The 16,590-nt window shown below is 37.9% G+C and overlaps 1 protein-coding gene across 1 annotated transcript; it reads left to right on the top strand.

Moving 5' to 3' along the window:
* Nucleotides 1–636: 636 nt before the first annotated feature.
* LOC113239812 (probable peroxisomal membrane protein PEX13) lies at nt 637–13,824 on the top strand. Its single transcript, XM_026476954.1, has 5 exons — nt 637–1,037; nt 6,571–6,707; nt 8,046–8,182; nt 11,918–12,083; nt 13,394–13,824. The coding sequence occupies exons 1-5, from the start codon at nt 637–639 to the stop codon at nt 13,717–13,719; spliced, it is 1,167 nt and encodes a 388-aa protein (XP_026332739.1). The 3' UTR covers nt 13,720–13,824.
* Nucleotides 13,825–16,590: the final 2,766 nt, after the last annotated feature.

Consider the following 16,590-nt stretch of genomic DNA (forward strand, 5'->3'; position numbering starts at 1 on the left):
TAAATAATTATTATTTCATGTATGACTGTTTGTTGCCACAAATAAATGAAAAAAAAATCGTAGTCTGTAATAAGTAACTTATTAATAATAATACGATTATTTAGAATTAAGAAGATTATAATTGTATGATTTGCAAATCTAATATCGTCCAATCATTTGATTAGCGCCATTTTTCTATCACTGCCTGTTGACATTGGCATACTTGCTCGTTACTCGTTCGTCGAGAGCCGCGACGCGCAATCGCATAGCAGTATAATAACAGTTTAGACAGTTGTTGGTTATTGAGTTATTTATTTATTGCTAAAGAACATTATTAGTTTTGCTTTTCATTATCTGTTATTGTTTTATTGACCACTTTACGCCATTCTATCCATAGATAACACAATATACTTCTATTTCTATTCTTAAACCGCCATCCGTCAGTTATGTACGTAGTTGTCTATGATTTTGATTCTTGACTTGATCCGTCATTCGATTGTACAAGTTGTGCAGATTACAGATGTTCTGTGACGTTAATATCATTTTTCAATTATCTGTTGTGAACAATAAATGGCGTAGTCTTCTTATCAGTGTACGTGCTTTTCTCGTTACAAGTCATATTTGACTGGTATAGAGTGCAATTTAGTGTTGTTAAAGATGGGTGAACCGTCGAAAACCTTTGAAGGAAATACGGGGCCTAATTTATCTAATGCGGCAATTACGCCAGGTTTGGGTGAGGGACATTCTTTTAGAAATGCTATTCCGTCGACATCTACTGGAATAGGAGTGTTAGGACCTCCTGCTTTACCCCCCAGACCAGAATTAAATACGTCTGGTTACAATAGCTACGGAATGAATTCTGGGTATGGCGTAGGGGGATTCGGTAGTATGGGAGGATACGGAGGAGTTGGTGGTTACGGGTCGTATGGAGGATACGGGGGAATGGGCTATGGCGGTATGGGATACGGAATGGGGATGGGCGGAATGGGTGGATACGGATCCTATGGCGGTTTTAACAGATTCGGAGGTCCGATGTATGGAGGAGATATCGAAAGCAGGTAAGACTTATCGTTACGTCTAGGTTTATCATTATGGTACTTCGAAATAATGCGACCATTTTTTACTATAACAACAATTTTAAATAGAGTATAGTCTGTATTAAAGTTTTCTGTGATATCAAGCTATGGGACGAAATCATGCGCCCGATACTACAGCTAGACCAAAACCAATTCAGAGAAGTTCCTTTCCAAAATTGGTCCTTCCAGATATTGAACTCTGGACCTTCTCATACATAGCCTAGATTGTGAACCATGTAACTGAGGCACACATGGTCATTATTTTTGTTATGTTAGCATGTAATTGTCAATTATCAAGTGATGCAATGAACAAGTCTGGTATGCATGGTAATCTAGTATGGTAAGCCCCGCTTTGAATGGGACAGTTCCGCTTTTAAGCATCGCCTCCCATTGTCCCCAAAATACTTTAAAATGTCCCAGTTTCCAAAAATAGGACATAGTTGTCTATGCACCAGAGCACACAGGATTCGCTTTTTTTTTTTTTTAATTTTTGATCATTAAACATTTTTAGTTCTTTTTCACACTTTTTAATCATTTAATTTTTAAAAAGATGTGTTTTATTTTTAAAACAATAATAAAATTACCAGTGTCCCACTATGAGGAAAAAATAATAGTCACATTAGGTGTGTATCACGCTTATTCGTAGTAGTTGTAGTGCACTCAGAGCTTTAAATTACAAAGACCTGAAGGCCACTGCCACTGTGCCCACGCTGTCACACTGAAACAAATTTGATAAACCCCATGTTCCTCTAGTTTCACCAGCAATCCCAAAAAACTGGAATGCAATAATACTCTTAATGTTGTTGGGCAGCAGAAATAGATATATTGCAGTACTTCCCTGGATAAATTCTATCACAAGGACTCTACTGCTGTTTAAAATTACTATACATGCTTATTATTCAGATTTTTTGTGAAATAACTCCACTAGTTTTGTTATGATTATTATTACAAAGATCGATTGTATTTTTTAAATTGTGCAGACTGCACAATTTTTTTTAAATTTATTTATATACAACAAAAAATCTCAATATATTTGATCAAAAAGCTACATATACATCAATTGAGGCATCTGTAAAGATACCGGCTGCGGTGAGGTTGTTAAAAAATGTCTTACCAACCCCCGTAGCTTGGCTACACATGATAGGCGCGACCCACGCGATAAAATTGGAATAAGCGCGCGCTATTGGCTGTCTCAATAAGATCTTATTTAGATATAGATAGAATTAGAGATAGATGCACATGCATGGCCATACTACAGAGGCTGATGTCATTAGCGGCGCTGAAAGCCGAAAGCCATACAAAGATCTATAACAAAAACACATGGGACAATTTCAACAGCTTGTTAACTTGACCTGTGGCTCAGTTGGTAAGAGCAATGCTACAGTTGCAGCATGGCCATGGTTTCATGTACCACCAGGTCGAAGAAAAAATGTTTCTATGTGTTCAATCATATACATACTTCCAACTACACAGTACTTCCTAGGAGTTCCTATTGTCATGTTGATAGTTGCTTGACCTTGTAATGGTCCACCTGTTTCTGACTATAAATCCTCTGATCCCTTTTTTTATGATATCAAGTGACGGGACGAACAAGTTGTGCGCCTGATGGTAAACTACACGCCTGTCCATAACAGTTGCAATGCCACTCAGAGCTTTAAATCGCAAAGATCTTAGGGTTACTTATCAGTAGTCCGAAATGACATTTTCCAGAAATAACGTTTGGTCGAAATTTCATAACCCTGAAAGTAATTTTGAGAGGAAAATGCTTTTTCTTTTAAACCTAACTTAACCTAACCGAACCTAATCGTGTCTTTGCAATAAACATTCAACATATCCTGAATTTCAACTTATTCGTTATAATTCGGTTTTCGGTGTAATGAAAATTCGAACAAACGTTATTTCGGACAAAAAAATTTTCGACTTTGTGATAGGTTACCAGATCTGAAGTGCACTGCCACTACGCCCATCACCCTGAGACGTAAGTTGACAAGTCCCATGTGCCTGTAATTTCACCATAACCCACCCTTCAAAACTGGAACACAATAATGCTGACATTATTGCTTGGCGGCAGAAATAGGTAAGGTTGCAGTACCACCCTGGATGAACTCTTTCACAAGGAGCTTTACAGCTACTAAAAAATCCTCTAATGTGTGTACATATAAACTCCGACAGCCTTTTCTTTGCCGCCCTATATTGCCTCTCTTGTAGTAGGTACCTTCTGTAAAACAGTTCTCTTCAACTGTAATTCTAGTGAATAACTTGATACTTTATCCTCAGACCGTCATGACTACCAGTAGGTCTAGCACGACAGCGCGCGATGTCGCGCGAGAGCGACATAAAGCGCGAGATACTCGGGAAAGAAGTATATCGCGGTTTATGTCGCTCTCGCGTAAGTCGCGACCTGTTGTGATAAATGAATCGTAGTTAGCTATAAACACATGTAATGCAGTACCAATTCTTATAACCCAAGTTGATATCTTGATATCTTATCTTGAGACCTTTGACATTATTGAGCTAGTTTCTTAGTTTATCATGACTGATTAAGTTTTTTAAACATAATAGTATGTTAACTCCATAAGTTGGTTAAACCTTTTTGGTTACACTTTAATAAATATTATGCAAAATAATAACGATGTATGGAATGTTGTAGCTGGTTTTCGCTACTCGACGTGCAATCATAACTCACTTATCAAACTAATACTAAATAGATGCCATAATAATGACAGAGGGGCATTATTATATGTTTATATTTTATGTAAACAGTAACTTAATGTGAATAGCTGATAATATAAGTACGCTTTTGGTGGGCTCATGTTATCTTTTTATCTGTATACAAATGCAATTGCTTGGTGAACACCATTTATTGCCACATTTTGTCTTACAATTCTCATATTTTAGTAGCAGTAAAATGCCTTGTAAAATCGTTTGTCATTGAAGTACTGCCATCTTACTTCTTTTTGCCGCCAAGCAGTAATGTCAGCATTACTGTGTTCCGGTTTTGAAGGGTAAGGGTGCTGGTGAAATTACAGGCACACGGGACTTGTCAACTTATGTCTCAGGGTGACGGGCGCGGTAGTACTGTCCCGCAGATCTTTGCGATTTAAAGCTCTCAGTGGCACTTCAACTGCTATGGACAGGCGTGTCGCTTACCACCAGGTGCACGACTTGTTCTCTCATTCGTTCCATCGCTTATAATAATAACCCACACACTCATAGCCCCGCACTAGGAAAACCCTTTATCGCGAGTGCTATGGACGCACACAGACAACCATTACAACCAAACTTACGAGAAAAGTAAGTATACGCCATACAAATATTTGTCCCAGTTCGGCAATCGAACCCGAGACTTCTACGTGGCACTCCAGGATGGTAACCATTCGGCCACGGAGGCAGGTATCATAATTATATACATTGTATCATAAAAAAATACCCATTGCGCTTGCATTAATTATATAATAGATAGATCTGTTTAATTGTTTACATTGTGGCGCCGCACAAACGTGTTTCTTGTGTTGCGCATCGCCTAAAAGATAAAATTAAGTACCCCATTTACTGAGATAATGGTGATATGGAACAAATTGACAGTGAGTATAGATTGTTTTCGCATTTTATGAATTTTCAATGGCAACGAAATTATTTATGGTTTTAACTTTGTCTTTAGTACGAGGCTAGTGGTGGAACATACACTTGACACTTAGGCTCAATTTACATTGCGGAAAGGAGTGGAAGCAAATTTTATAACGACATTACACAAGGCATAATGAACTTTATGTTAATTGTGTAACAATCTTCCGAATAGTTCTCGCGCGTGCACGGGAATGCCCATAAATAAGTTCTCGGAAATGCTCGCATATTCACAGAAGTGCTTGCTCAGTGCGACATCAAGCGTCTACGAATGATATACGTCATGGATTCAGTTGAAAGATGATCTGTTTGGTGCAAAAATATGATTTTTCGTATAATCTATAAGCTAGGAACTACAGCGACAAAAATTTCAAGAATTATGCATGGGGAAAAGTCATAAAAAATAGGTGGATAAGATATAAATCTTTGAAAATGTTTTATACTGCCCAAAACTTTTGATAAATCATGAAGCCAAATATCTTTTTTCCTTTTTCTCTTCTTCTGTTTCACGAAATAAAATAAATATCCAGAACCATCGTTCTTGTCACGTAAAAGATCTAGACTGAACACCTACTACAAACTCAACGCGCAGTCGCGAGAATGTTCAAGTATTTTAGCACATGCTCGAGCATTCCCGCAAATGCGTGCGTCTTCTCGCACAGCGAGGCATGATACGCTTCCGTTCCGCCGCAATTAAAATTGCGCTTATGGGCCTAACCTTATTTATCTGCACGCTTCAGAACTTCAAAACAAATTGACAGTGTGCTTAAAGCTGAAGCAAACCCTTGTTTGATACTTTAGAAGTGTGTAAATTATCACTAGACATGAAACGGGTATCTGGGAGCTATCCATATATTTTTTCAGTATATAAGAACATTGCCGTATACTTTATAATTACGCCAAATAAATTGCTTTGTTGATTAAAGAGGATAGTAACAAAGTAAATAGAAACTACACAATCATTGTCAATTATGTTTATTACTTGTAGTTATAAGGAATTATGAGGTTAGAAAACGTGAGCTTATGATATAAGAACAAAAATTGAACCTAAGGCAAATTATATGATGGATGAAGATCAGTTTTTTTTTTCTACATTAAGTGATACATTTTCATATTCGAAACCAGCTTTAGAGAACAAATAGAACTTTCGTAATAAATCCTTTTCTATAAGTATATTGCAGCGAAGTGCGGCGGCAATTGAAAGCTTAGTTTTTCACATTTTCATACGTGAAAATAATAAACACATAACAGAAAAAAAGAACTTTAAGTTACTTTTAACTGTATATTGACAAATTGAAAAAAGACATGTAGTAAAAAACATGCAGTTGCTACTCAATACTCAATGCATTTATTGCATTCATATGGAACGTACATGTCATTGCATTCATATGGTACATACATGTCGTTACCTTCGTATGGTACATACATGTTATACATGCCAAGAAACCAATTATCAAGAAGGAGTTTTATTTTCAACATATGTATGGTCTTTGATGTTGCCATAAGGAGCTGGGAGTTAAACTCTCGTATCAAAACGCACCCTTCATGGAAGTAAAGTTTATTGCTCCATTGATTAATAATATCGATTAATATTGTCGATAGAGTTACAAGAATTGGGGAGGATGTAGGTTATATTTTTCTGTATCCAATCGAGCAATGAACATTTCTGACATAATTTCACTTATGCCATTCTTCCATGAGGGGTGCGAAGGTCATGATCAAAATTTATTTATAATGTCTTCAATCAATAATCGATTAATACGTTCGCAGCAAATAACTAGATATCTGGCCATCCGGCCCTGATGCTCGCCGGATATCCGGTATCCACCCAAATCACTCTTTTTCGTTTAATTTTTAATTATCATATATTACGTAATGGTACTATTTCTAGGTTCATTCAAATGGCAGAGGAAAATTCGAGGCCAGCGTTTGACTCAATACAGAGTCTTGTGAATGCTGTTGGCGGTGTCGCTATGATGCTGGAGAATACCTTCTTTGCTCTCACAAGCTCATTTAGAGCTATTCTAGGTAAGTGCTACACTTTTTAACTCTTAACAGATTGCTAGGTTCGGTATCTGGAGGTAGTAGTCGCGCAGCGACTGCGTGCGTCTAACTGTCACGGCAAAATACGCTCTATTTGCTTAGCTTTTACGTTTTAACTTAAATGAGCGTCTCGGGCACGCGGGCGAACCTGGCTTGAACTTGGTCTACTCGGCGGTCCGCGCGGTTGAATTATTCAGAGGAATTAAATGCTTTTGCCTAGTAAATAGAATACAGATTCGCTATTAATGTACATGAATGCGTAGTAACTGGACGGTCGCCGCGCGAAAACTTTCGCCTCATGTAACTGGGCGCTTACTATTTTGACATTTGATTTGATTTTATGGACAACAGCATGTTCTCTACACTTAAGATTTTAAATCAACTGTATGCTACTTCAATAGTGGCAGGTTTACACAAATTAAGTGCAATGTGGTAAGTAAAGGTACATACATATCGTGGTACATGACGATTGATGTACCATCTTTGAACACGTTAAACTCGCCAAGCAATGTACTTCTACCTATCACTTCACTCGTGTAAACGGGGCATTAGACAGTCCAAATTCCATAATATAAACTCCAGTAGGACTAACACGACAAGGCGCGATTTGAGCGAGAGTGATATAACGGAGTTACCACACTTATTAACGCGGAATCGGCTTGAAACGGTCAGAAAAATCTCTATGTCCATGTCATAAAGCCGTTACGTGTCTTTATCGCACTTATTACTTTTTTTTATAATATCAACTGACGGGACGAACAAGTCATGCGCGTGCTGGTAAGCTACACGCCTGTTCGTAACAGTTATAGTGCCACTCAACTCTTTAAATCGCAAAGGTCTGAGGCGCACTGCCATTGCGCCCGTCGCCATGAGACATAAATTGACAAGTCTCATGTGCCTGTAATTTCGCACAGGTCATAGTGCCCCTCCCGCATATCCAAGAGGTTGATAGGGAGGGTCACTATAAACAAAACTTATGTAGAATGATATGGGACTGGCCGGCTGAATGCGATACAATGTCCCCCTAAAGCGCGAGATACTGCTATATTCTTGTGCTTCTATGTCGCTCTCGCGCAAGTCGCGCCCTGCCGTGCTAGCCTTAGGGCGTGTATAAGTACGGTCAGGCGTAATAAGTAAATAAAAAAAGGCGTAAATAAGTACTAGCTTTAGAGCTAGCTCTTGACCGTACTTATTTATTTCTTCTCTGTACGCTTTTATCAACTTCTCAAATTAATTAATAAGTGACATTTTTTGCTGGTAATATCCATCTATGAAACAGGTTGATTGTATTATCAGAAACAAATTGTTTTATTTAATCGTCAGGTGTAGCAGAAAACTTTGGACGTTTAAGGACTTTGTTTGCCCAGTTCTGGTCGACATTCGCTGTAGTGCGTAGCCTCAACTGGCTTATAAGAAAACTTATGGTTATGCTTGGCATAAGGACCGAAAGTGAATTCAAGGTGAGTAAATTTTGCACTTGACAAATTCGACGTTTCCCCCAAATACCGTAAAGGCAAATGATCCTGATAAAAGATATCTTTTTTTTTTAAATCTTTATTTATTTAAGAACTTTTGTACAATGTATATGCCAGTTCCATCGTATCCTGAACTATAGCTTACATGTCTGGGTGGCGCTGTTGGAGAGCCAATTCAACAAATAGTAACAATATTTTTACCTGTTTCGTGTGGGGGATATTAGTATACAATTTATAGCACCTACTAAAGTTCGGTAGATCTGCAGGTCTCTCATCAACGCCGTCCTATGTTGCTCGTACCGGACACATTACAGTAATAAGTGATATGCAATCTGCCACTACTCCACATAACTCGCAATTAGGCGATTATCACACAGCACCGCGCCCCGCGACGGATCGCGGAACTGCGTTTTTTACCATTGTACTAAAGTACCTGAGTTTGTGTGAAAAACACGCGCCGTCGAACACACTAACAACGCTACTCCGCGCGGAGGGGCGTGGCGAACCGCAGGGTATGGCACACTACGCTCCGCACTACCGCGTAGATTTTTAAGCTTAAGGACATGTTCAGTTTTCTACAATAGATGTCGACGTCGATAAATTTATATTTGCTATTGAAAATCGACTAAATTTATCTTCATATTTTCTTAAATCTTTGCAATGAAGTTGAAATTATCCATTTATCGATTTTCTTCGTAAAAAGGGATGTATCCAATATATTCGGCGTCTTTTTATTTGAGTAAACAAAAACCAAATAGACCGTATAAACTGCAGCGTCCTGAATGAGTTCTGTATTATTAATCGTTCTTGTCAAAAAAGGATCTCGGCTACATATACAATCACTACGGTGATCAACTTCGAAGCGAGTACTTTAAGTGACGCGGGGCCGCTAGAAACGCAGATCTGCGTCTCCGCCACCGCGCGCGTGTGTCCGCGTCCCACGCTCCGTCGCGGGACGCGGTGCAGTGTGATAATCACCTTAGGAGAATTGTTTTCTTTTTTTTGTTTTCATTAAGAAAACAAAACTGTTTAATGGAACGTGTCCAGTTCTCGTCCTTAATGCGATGACAACTATTTTCCTACCATAGTCGCACTTTGCAAACCTAAGAGATCATTCGATATAAAGAGAAAACCACGATGAAAAAGCAAGCTTGTTTTGAACAAGTGTCTGTTCAGTAATCTAATTCAAATTCTGATGTTGAAATACTAAATTGTTTCAAAGTGTCCATAGGCAATAAAACAATAAACCAAGAAATAAAAAAAGTAAATAAGAAGATTTATGTGTTGTTTTATAAATGCGCTAAACAAACTAAGATATAATACTAATAATGTGTCAGATAACCACATCAATGTCCTGGTCTGAGACTATGCAATTCCTTACTAAGAGTACCAGAATAACTAGAAAATTCAAGTAAGAAGTAATTAGAAAAGTCCTCTTTTCAAACTGGTCCTAATCGAAACCGGGATATCTTCACCCAGTGCCCGCAGCGCGAACCGTTGGACCGCCATAATCTCGTTAACCAAAATAATAGTAAATACGTTTATTTCTATGGCGTACATATCCGCGTACATTGCGCGCAAACGTGTGTCTTGTATTGGATACACAGACATATATCTAGATAGACGCCTCAAGTGTACGTACTTCGCGTGCCCAAAGTAAGTGAAATTCAGTTACTTGCCTCTGCTACAGTTCAGAACGCGCTCGACCGTTACCGTAGATAAACACCAGTCGAAAAGTGTGTGCAAAAGCACCATAACTGTGGGTAAACGGGTAAACAGGGATGTTTCCTTCCACGGGAAAGTGATTTTGTAGCATGAGCATTGCTGAGGTTCTGTTTTGAAGGGTAAGGATGCTGGTGAAATTACAATCACATGGGACTTTTCAACTTATGTCTCAGGGTGAAGTGGAAGCGCCCCTCAGATCTTTGCGATTTAAAGATTTCAGCGGCACTGCAACTGTTATGCACAGGTGTGTTGCTTACCACCAGGCGCTCAACTTGTTTGTCCCCTCACTTGGTGTAATAAAAAAACCTTTCAATCGTATTATTAAGACAGAATACAATTTAGTAAACAGATAATTTACATTGTTGATGTGATTCTTGGCTTGTTTACATTTTAAAATAAAGGTTGTTCACCTTTGCGCATTGTATAGCATGAGTACAATATGGCGGAAATACATTATTTTATATTGTTTTAAAGACCTCTGCTCTTTGGGAAAAAAAGGACTTCAATTTGTTTTATGTCCTATGTGTTTTGCGTAGTACTACCTCTGCAGTTTATATCACTTCTCTGGTAGGTACTAGTAAGTTCAAGAAAAAATCAAACTATTAATAGCTTTGGAGGAATATAGAAGAGTTGAGTTTAACAATTATACTGAACATTCTCATACCACTAGATCTGTTAGCAATCAAAAATATATTGTATCTAAAACTATAGATGATGCATGTCCAGTTTCGTGAACTGTTTGATTACAAGGCTTTACTTGTAGTTCAATTTTTTTTTTATAATACCAAGTGATGGAACGAATAAGTCTTGCGCCTGTTAGCAAGCGACACGCCTATCAATAACAGTTGCCACACAGACAGTGACACACAGAGCTTTAAATCGCAAAGATCTTAGGGGCACTGCCACTGCGTCCGTCACCCTGAGACATAAGTTGACAAGTCCTATGTGCCTGTAATTTCACCAGCACCCTTACTTACCCTTCAAAACCCGAACACAGTAATGCTAACCTTACTGCTTGGCGGCAGAAATAGGTAATGTGGCAGTACTTCCCTGGATGAACTCTTTCACAACGAGCTCTACTGCTTACAAGATAATTCAAGTAAGGCACTTCAACTCTGCAGGAAATGTTATACGGTGATAAGTCAATATCAAAGCGATAAAAAATAAATATCTTGCTTAAAATTATCAATAACATGCACAAGTGCCACTGTAACTTCAGTTAGGCAAGTTTATCTTATAATAAACCTTTTTATCACTTGCTTATCGCCAAATCTGCGTAAGCATCTTTTGAACTCGGACTTTATTATATCGCATCGGACATTATTACAGCGGCACATTTTTAATTTTGGACTTTAGTCGTGCAATAAGGGTTATTCCTAAAATACTAACAACCTCACAGGAGTATAGTATAATAAAATAAGTAAGGTAACTCCACACAAACGTAGCAGCATGGCGTGTACGGACGTACTCATTCGCATAACCTCACGATGCACTTGCTTTGTATGTAACACTGCTCGTCCCAACGCGCCTTTCATTATTGTGCGCAACACTTAGAAATGAAATCGTATACGAATGACATGCATATATAATGGAATTTTGGAAGTTATACTATGTTAGTTGTCATGTGCGATATTATGTACATTTTATTGTACACGGGGCTTTAGAAAGCTAAATCATAGGTTTCCAAACTTTTTGGCAAGATAAAAAAATATTAACGCCCCCCACCACAAAAAATAATTGAAAACACCTTTTTTTATATTAATTTAACACAAAAAAATCACAAGGAAAAAAAATGTAGTGTAGTTGATGTAGATAATTTTAATTATCTATATATTAAATTAATTTAGCTATTTTTCTTGAAATGCGGTAGCATCCCTGGTCCGCAACAACGCCTCCCTAGGACCCTTCAGCGCCCACTGGGGGGCGGTAGGGACCCCTTTGGGAAACTACGAGCTAAAATAATGGAAGCTATTCCTAAAAATTTATTGTTTCTAGGCATGGGCCGAAGCAGTAGCCGCTACACAATCCGGCACCGGCACACCAGAGCAGAAGGCCAAGGGCTCCACGTGGCCAATCCTGCTCTTCTTCGGCGTGATTGCTGCAGCGCCTTATATCGTGCTCCGGATGCTTAAAGGATTAACCAGCAGTATAGACGAAAAACGTTAGTATGACTAAAAATATTAATAAGATATGTATGTAGGTGAGAGGTAATGAACCTTACGTAAATTACTATTTGAATTTTTACTACAGAGCGTTTTAAAGAGAATGAGGCTCTTAATTAGGCGTTTAAGTCGTAACTTGAAGGCGCCCTTAGATTGCCTTCAAGTTACGACTCTTCTAGAAGCACCGCAATGGCGCTGCAGCCGCAGACTAGATATTATCGTCGGTTGTGTTGTAAGCGACATAGAAAAAAGTTTCAAGCAGCATGTTTTATTTTTTAACGATTGTTTTCAAATATTTATTTCCTTTTTTCAAATTCGATCTTGGTTTTAATTTAGTTTAATGTAATCTCTTTTACCGTTGCGTGATTTTTGGCATTCTAAAGCTAATTTTTTTAAAACTTGTAGGCTTAAGGTGCTTACTCAACACATATTTATTTCTTTAAAGCTTACATATTTATTTTAACTGCCTCCGTGGCCGAACGGTTACCATGCCGGACTGCCACGCAGAGGTCCCAGGTTCGATTCCCGGGCCGGGAGAAATATTTGTATGGCCTACATTTATTTCTCTCGTGAGTTTGGGTGTAATTTGTGGTTGTCTATATGTGTGTCCATGGCACCCGCGACACAGGGTTTCCCTAGTGCGGGGCTATGTTGAGTGTGTGCGTTATTATTATTATTATTATTATTATTATTATTTATTTAAAAATTAGAAAAAGCGGAGTCGTTTGCTGATTTCCAATATTTATTTCTTTGAATATCTTAATGTTCTACCACCATGATTAATATTATATTTTTTTGTGAAAATACTCCACTGGTTTGTTATTATATTATTATTGATAGAAAGATCGAACAAACAAAGTAAAATTCCTTCAATTCGACTGGACTCGAATTAGCGTCTGTTTGTCAAACCGGGGCTACCGCTCTCACCAAAGCTTGGCTTAGAGACAAAAATTATTACAAAGTGACTGACTTTTATATAAATCTTGACATTAATTTAGTGTTTAATGTGTATGTATGTACAATGTAAAATTGATGTATAATATTTAATAGTTTGACAATGATAGTTATTATTTTGTTGTTATTAATTGATTGATTGTTCATTGTGCATGTCCAATGACAGTGTTATAATAAGTTAAATTTTGCTTGCCTAGTCAGGTAAAATGTGTGTTCTATTATTGTATATTATTACATCTTTCGTTCACCATGTTTTAAACAAATAAAATTTCATTTCATTTCCAACGAGTCGATGGTTTCTAATCATTATTAGAATGCTGTCATTCTGTTAAATCGAGAACATGTTTATTTACAGTCAACGACCCGACGACCTGGCAGAATCCACTCCGTGCGGTCGCACAATACGATTTCCAAGCTTCAAACCCGCAGGAGCTCAACTTCTCCGCCAGCCAGGTCCTCACACTGGCCCCTCAACACGTCCAGGGCACTCTGTGGAATTCAGGATGGCTCATGGCATCGACGGACCGAAAACGAGCTGGTTTAGTACCAGTCAATTATATTAAAGTTATAAAACCTAATAACGGCGGTCATGAACAAAGTATAAACCAGAAAGAAAATAAAATCGAGCAACCGGCAACCAATATGGCCGATTTGGATAAATACTATACACAGGAACTGTAAACATTTAGTCTAAAATATATGTTTAAGCAATGTGATACTTCCTTAAATAGCCCACACTTAATATTTTTTATAATATTGAATTCCTCAATACAACTCTAAAGAGAACTAGTGGGAACCAATGATTGTGGGCTTAAAGCGGAAACACAGAGTGGGTGCGGGTCAAGCCCGTCTAGCGCCCGCGCTAAGTGTGTTGTCGTCTATATAAATACACGGACTTAGACACGCCGCACTCCCGACCCTACCCGCGGACGACCCGACCCGAGCCTGACCCGCAGCCGACCCGACCCGAGCCCGACCCGAGCCCGACCCGCATCCGCTCTCTATATGTATCACGCTTTAGGCCCAGCGCAAGCCTTCGCACGGGAAGGCATTGGATATTAAATTTGTATATTTTGTGCTATTACGAAATGAACTATAAATTTCAATGCTCTGAGGTTGACCGGCCTTGGAATATCGCAGCACATTTCTTTTTGCGTATTGAAAAGAGCACGCTAGATGATACCCCGACGCAGTCGTCGTATTCGTGTCTATAGTATTTTGTAAAACACGGAAGCGTTTCTGCTGACCACAATATAATATTATTATTCTAAGGCACATTTTTTCATTACTGCCAGAATATAAACGATCAATTTGAACCACAGGGAAAACACCCTATCTAGCTGTGATCAAGACGGGAATTATCACACGTAGTACATCTCAATTTCATTTATTTGAGAAATGATATAAACAAACTATATTTGGGGTTCTGGTAACGTAAGCATATTTAAAATATGTCGCAACTCTCCTCACTAACTGTCGTATCTAACCTTTTTGTCGTAACTGGTGGATTTGCCATTTCATTAATTATTAGTACCTTTTTTTATATACTAGGCGGAATTTCGATTCCCTACTTTGATAGGGAATCGAAATTCCACAGCAATCTTTTTATTCCCTTTTTTCTTATTTTCTCTTTTTACAGTTCTACATATTTGCGCGCGCGAATATTTTTCTTTTTTGACATTTCTGCACATTGGCGCTTGCAAATGGGTTTCTCGTTGTTTTTTTTACAGTTCTGCACATTTGCGTGCGCAATGTTTTACAATGCAATATTTTTCTCATTGATAGGAACTTTTGTAACCTTTGATTTCAATTATATCAGGTCACAGACCGAAATTGAAGATTTCGCGCTTCGTCACGAGACTTGTAGTATAGTATTTTTTACTCTAGTTTCAAATAGATGCCCAGAAATTAATGTAAATTTAAATTCAAATCTTCATTTCGGACAAAACATCCATATAGCGTTAATAACAAAATATGTACAAACTATGTTAATATAAATCATATAAACATTGACGTATACCCGTACCCATCGATATAATATGGTCACGGCCGTCTAACATGGCAATACGAGTTGTCATTAAACAGTACGTCTAAAGGCCCGGGCCTAGGGCGGCCAGATTTTAGGGGCGGCCAATCATGACTAAAAATTCACTGATGGTAATAAGAAATAACTCAAGGTTCCTAAATATTTTAAAGGCTCACGCACATTATGGCGGGCCGCACTGCGCCGCATCGTATAACAATAATCTTCCTAAATCGGAGCGCAGTTGTCACAGTAATGATATGGCAGACTAGTTTTCAAACTAACTAAATGACATTTCGTCTCTATTTCTCGTTATATACTCGATGTTATTTTGTTATCCATTTACGACTGCTAGTCAGGACAGTGACGATGTATTATATTTTAATTTAATTATTAAATTTATTTTATGAGCGCACCTACATCGACACCTTAATTAGAATAATTAATCTGAATAACGATTTCGTAATTTTGTATCTGAGATTAACATAGAATATTCTAAAGTTAAACAGCGCTATAGTAAATAATAATTAATCAATTAATCATTGCATTTAACACGTTCATGGACAGTACTTATACACACGTCAAAAGTGTCTTAAGGATTAAGGATTTTTATTTTTTTATTAAATTATTTATTTATTTATTAAATTATGAAATTCACCAAATAAAAAACCAATGATGTAAAAGAATAATTTAAAAACCTGATTTTTCAGTAATTGGCAAAAACATGCTTCCCTAGACACTTTTCATGAGTGTAGAACCACACACAAAAATATCACTACTTTTCTTTATGCCGTAGTGCTTATACTGATTCAATATTGTTCAAAATAAATATTGAATTTTGTCAGTACGTTGTTGATACTTCTCTATAGAGAAGCGGTAGGCGACAACTACACACAAAACGCTTAGAAATTGCACTATAAACCTTGTAGTTGGTTTTTTAACCGACATGAAAAAAAGAGGTTTTTTTTTTCAATTCGGCATTTGTGAACCGATTTGGATGATTCTTTTTCGTTCGAAAGCGGCTACCTCAGTTTTGCTCCTATTTAAATTTAAAGAAAATATTCTACCTCTAAGCGCCCAGTTACACGAGTCTCAATAAAATTACGCGCGGCCGCCGCGTAGACCAAAATCAAGCCAGGCTAGCTCGCGTGTCTGGATCGCTCATTTAAATAATACATTAATTGCGAATCTGTATTCTATTTACTAGGCAAAAACATTTAAATTCCTCTAAATAATACAACCGCGCGGACCGCCGAGTAGACCAAGTTCAAGCCAGGTTCGCCCGCGTGTCCGGGACGCTCATTTAAATAAAAACGTAAAAGCCAAACAAATAGAGCGTATTTTGCCATGACAGTTAGACGCACGCGGTCGCTGCGCGGCGGCAACTCGGTGATGAAACCGGTTTCACGCATTTTTCGGTGACTGATTTCAATAAAACTTTTCAAATAGATGTAATTCCACGAAATTTTAAGATCGTTTATTTTATAAAATGGTTATAATTATTGAGATCCGTATTACCGAAACGGTGT

The sequence above is a fragment of the Hyposmocoma kahamanoa genome, unplaced genomic scaffold, assembly GCF_003589595.1.
Source record: "Hyposmocoma kahamanoa isolate Upper Pololo Valley unplaced genomic scaffold, ASM358959v1 116, whole genome shotgun sequence".
Taxonomy (NCBI): domain Eukaryota; kingdom Metazoa; phylum Arthropoda; class Insecta; order Lepidoptera; family Cosmopterigidae; genus Hyposmocoma; species Hyposmocoma kahamanoa.

Bases quoted from the DNA above. Each gene is read 5' to 3' on its own strand.
- LOC113239812 (XM_026476954.1), top strand. From the start codon at position 637: ATGGGTGAACCGTCGAAAACCTTTGAAGGAAATACGGGGCCTAATTTA. The intron at 1,038-6,570 runs GTAAGACTTATC...TACTATTTCTAG, and splicing joins GGAGGAGATATCGAAAGCAG to GTTCATTCAAATGGCAGAGG. The intron at 6,708-8,045 runs GTAAGTGCTACA...TTTAATCGTCAG, and splicing joins CTCATTTAGAGCTATTCTAG to GTGTAGCAGAAAACTTTGGA.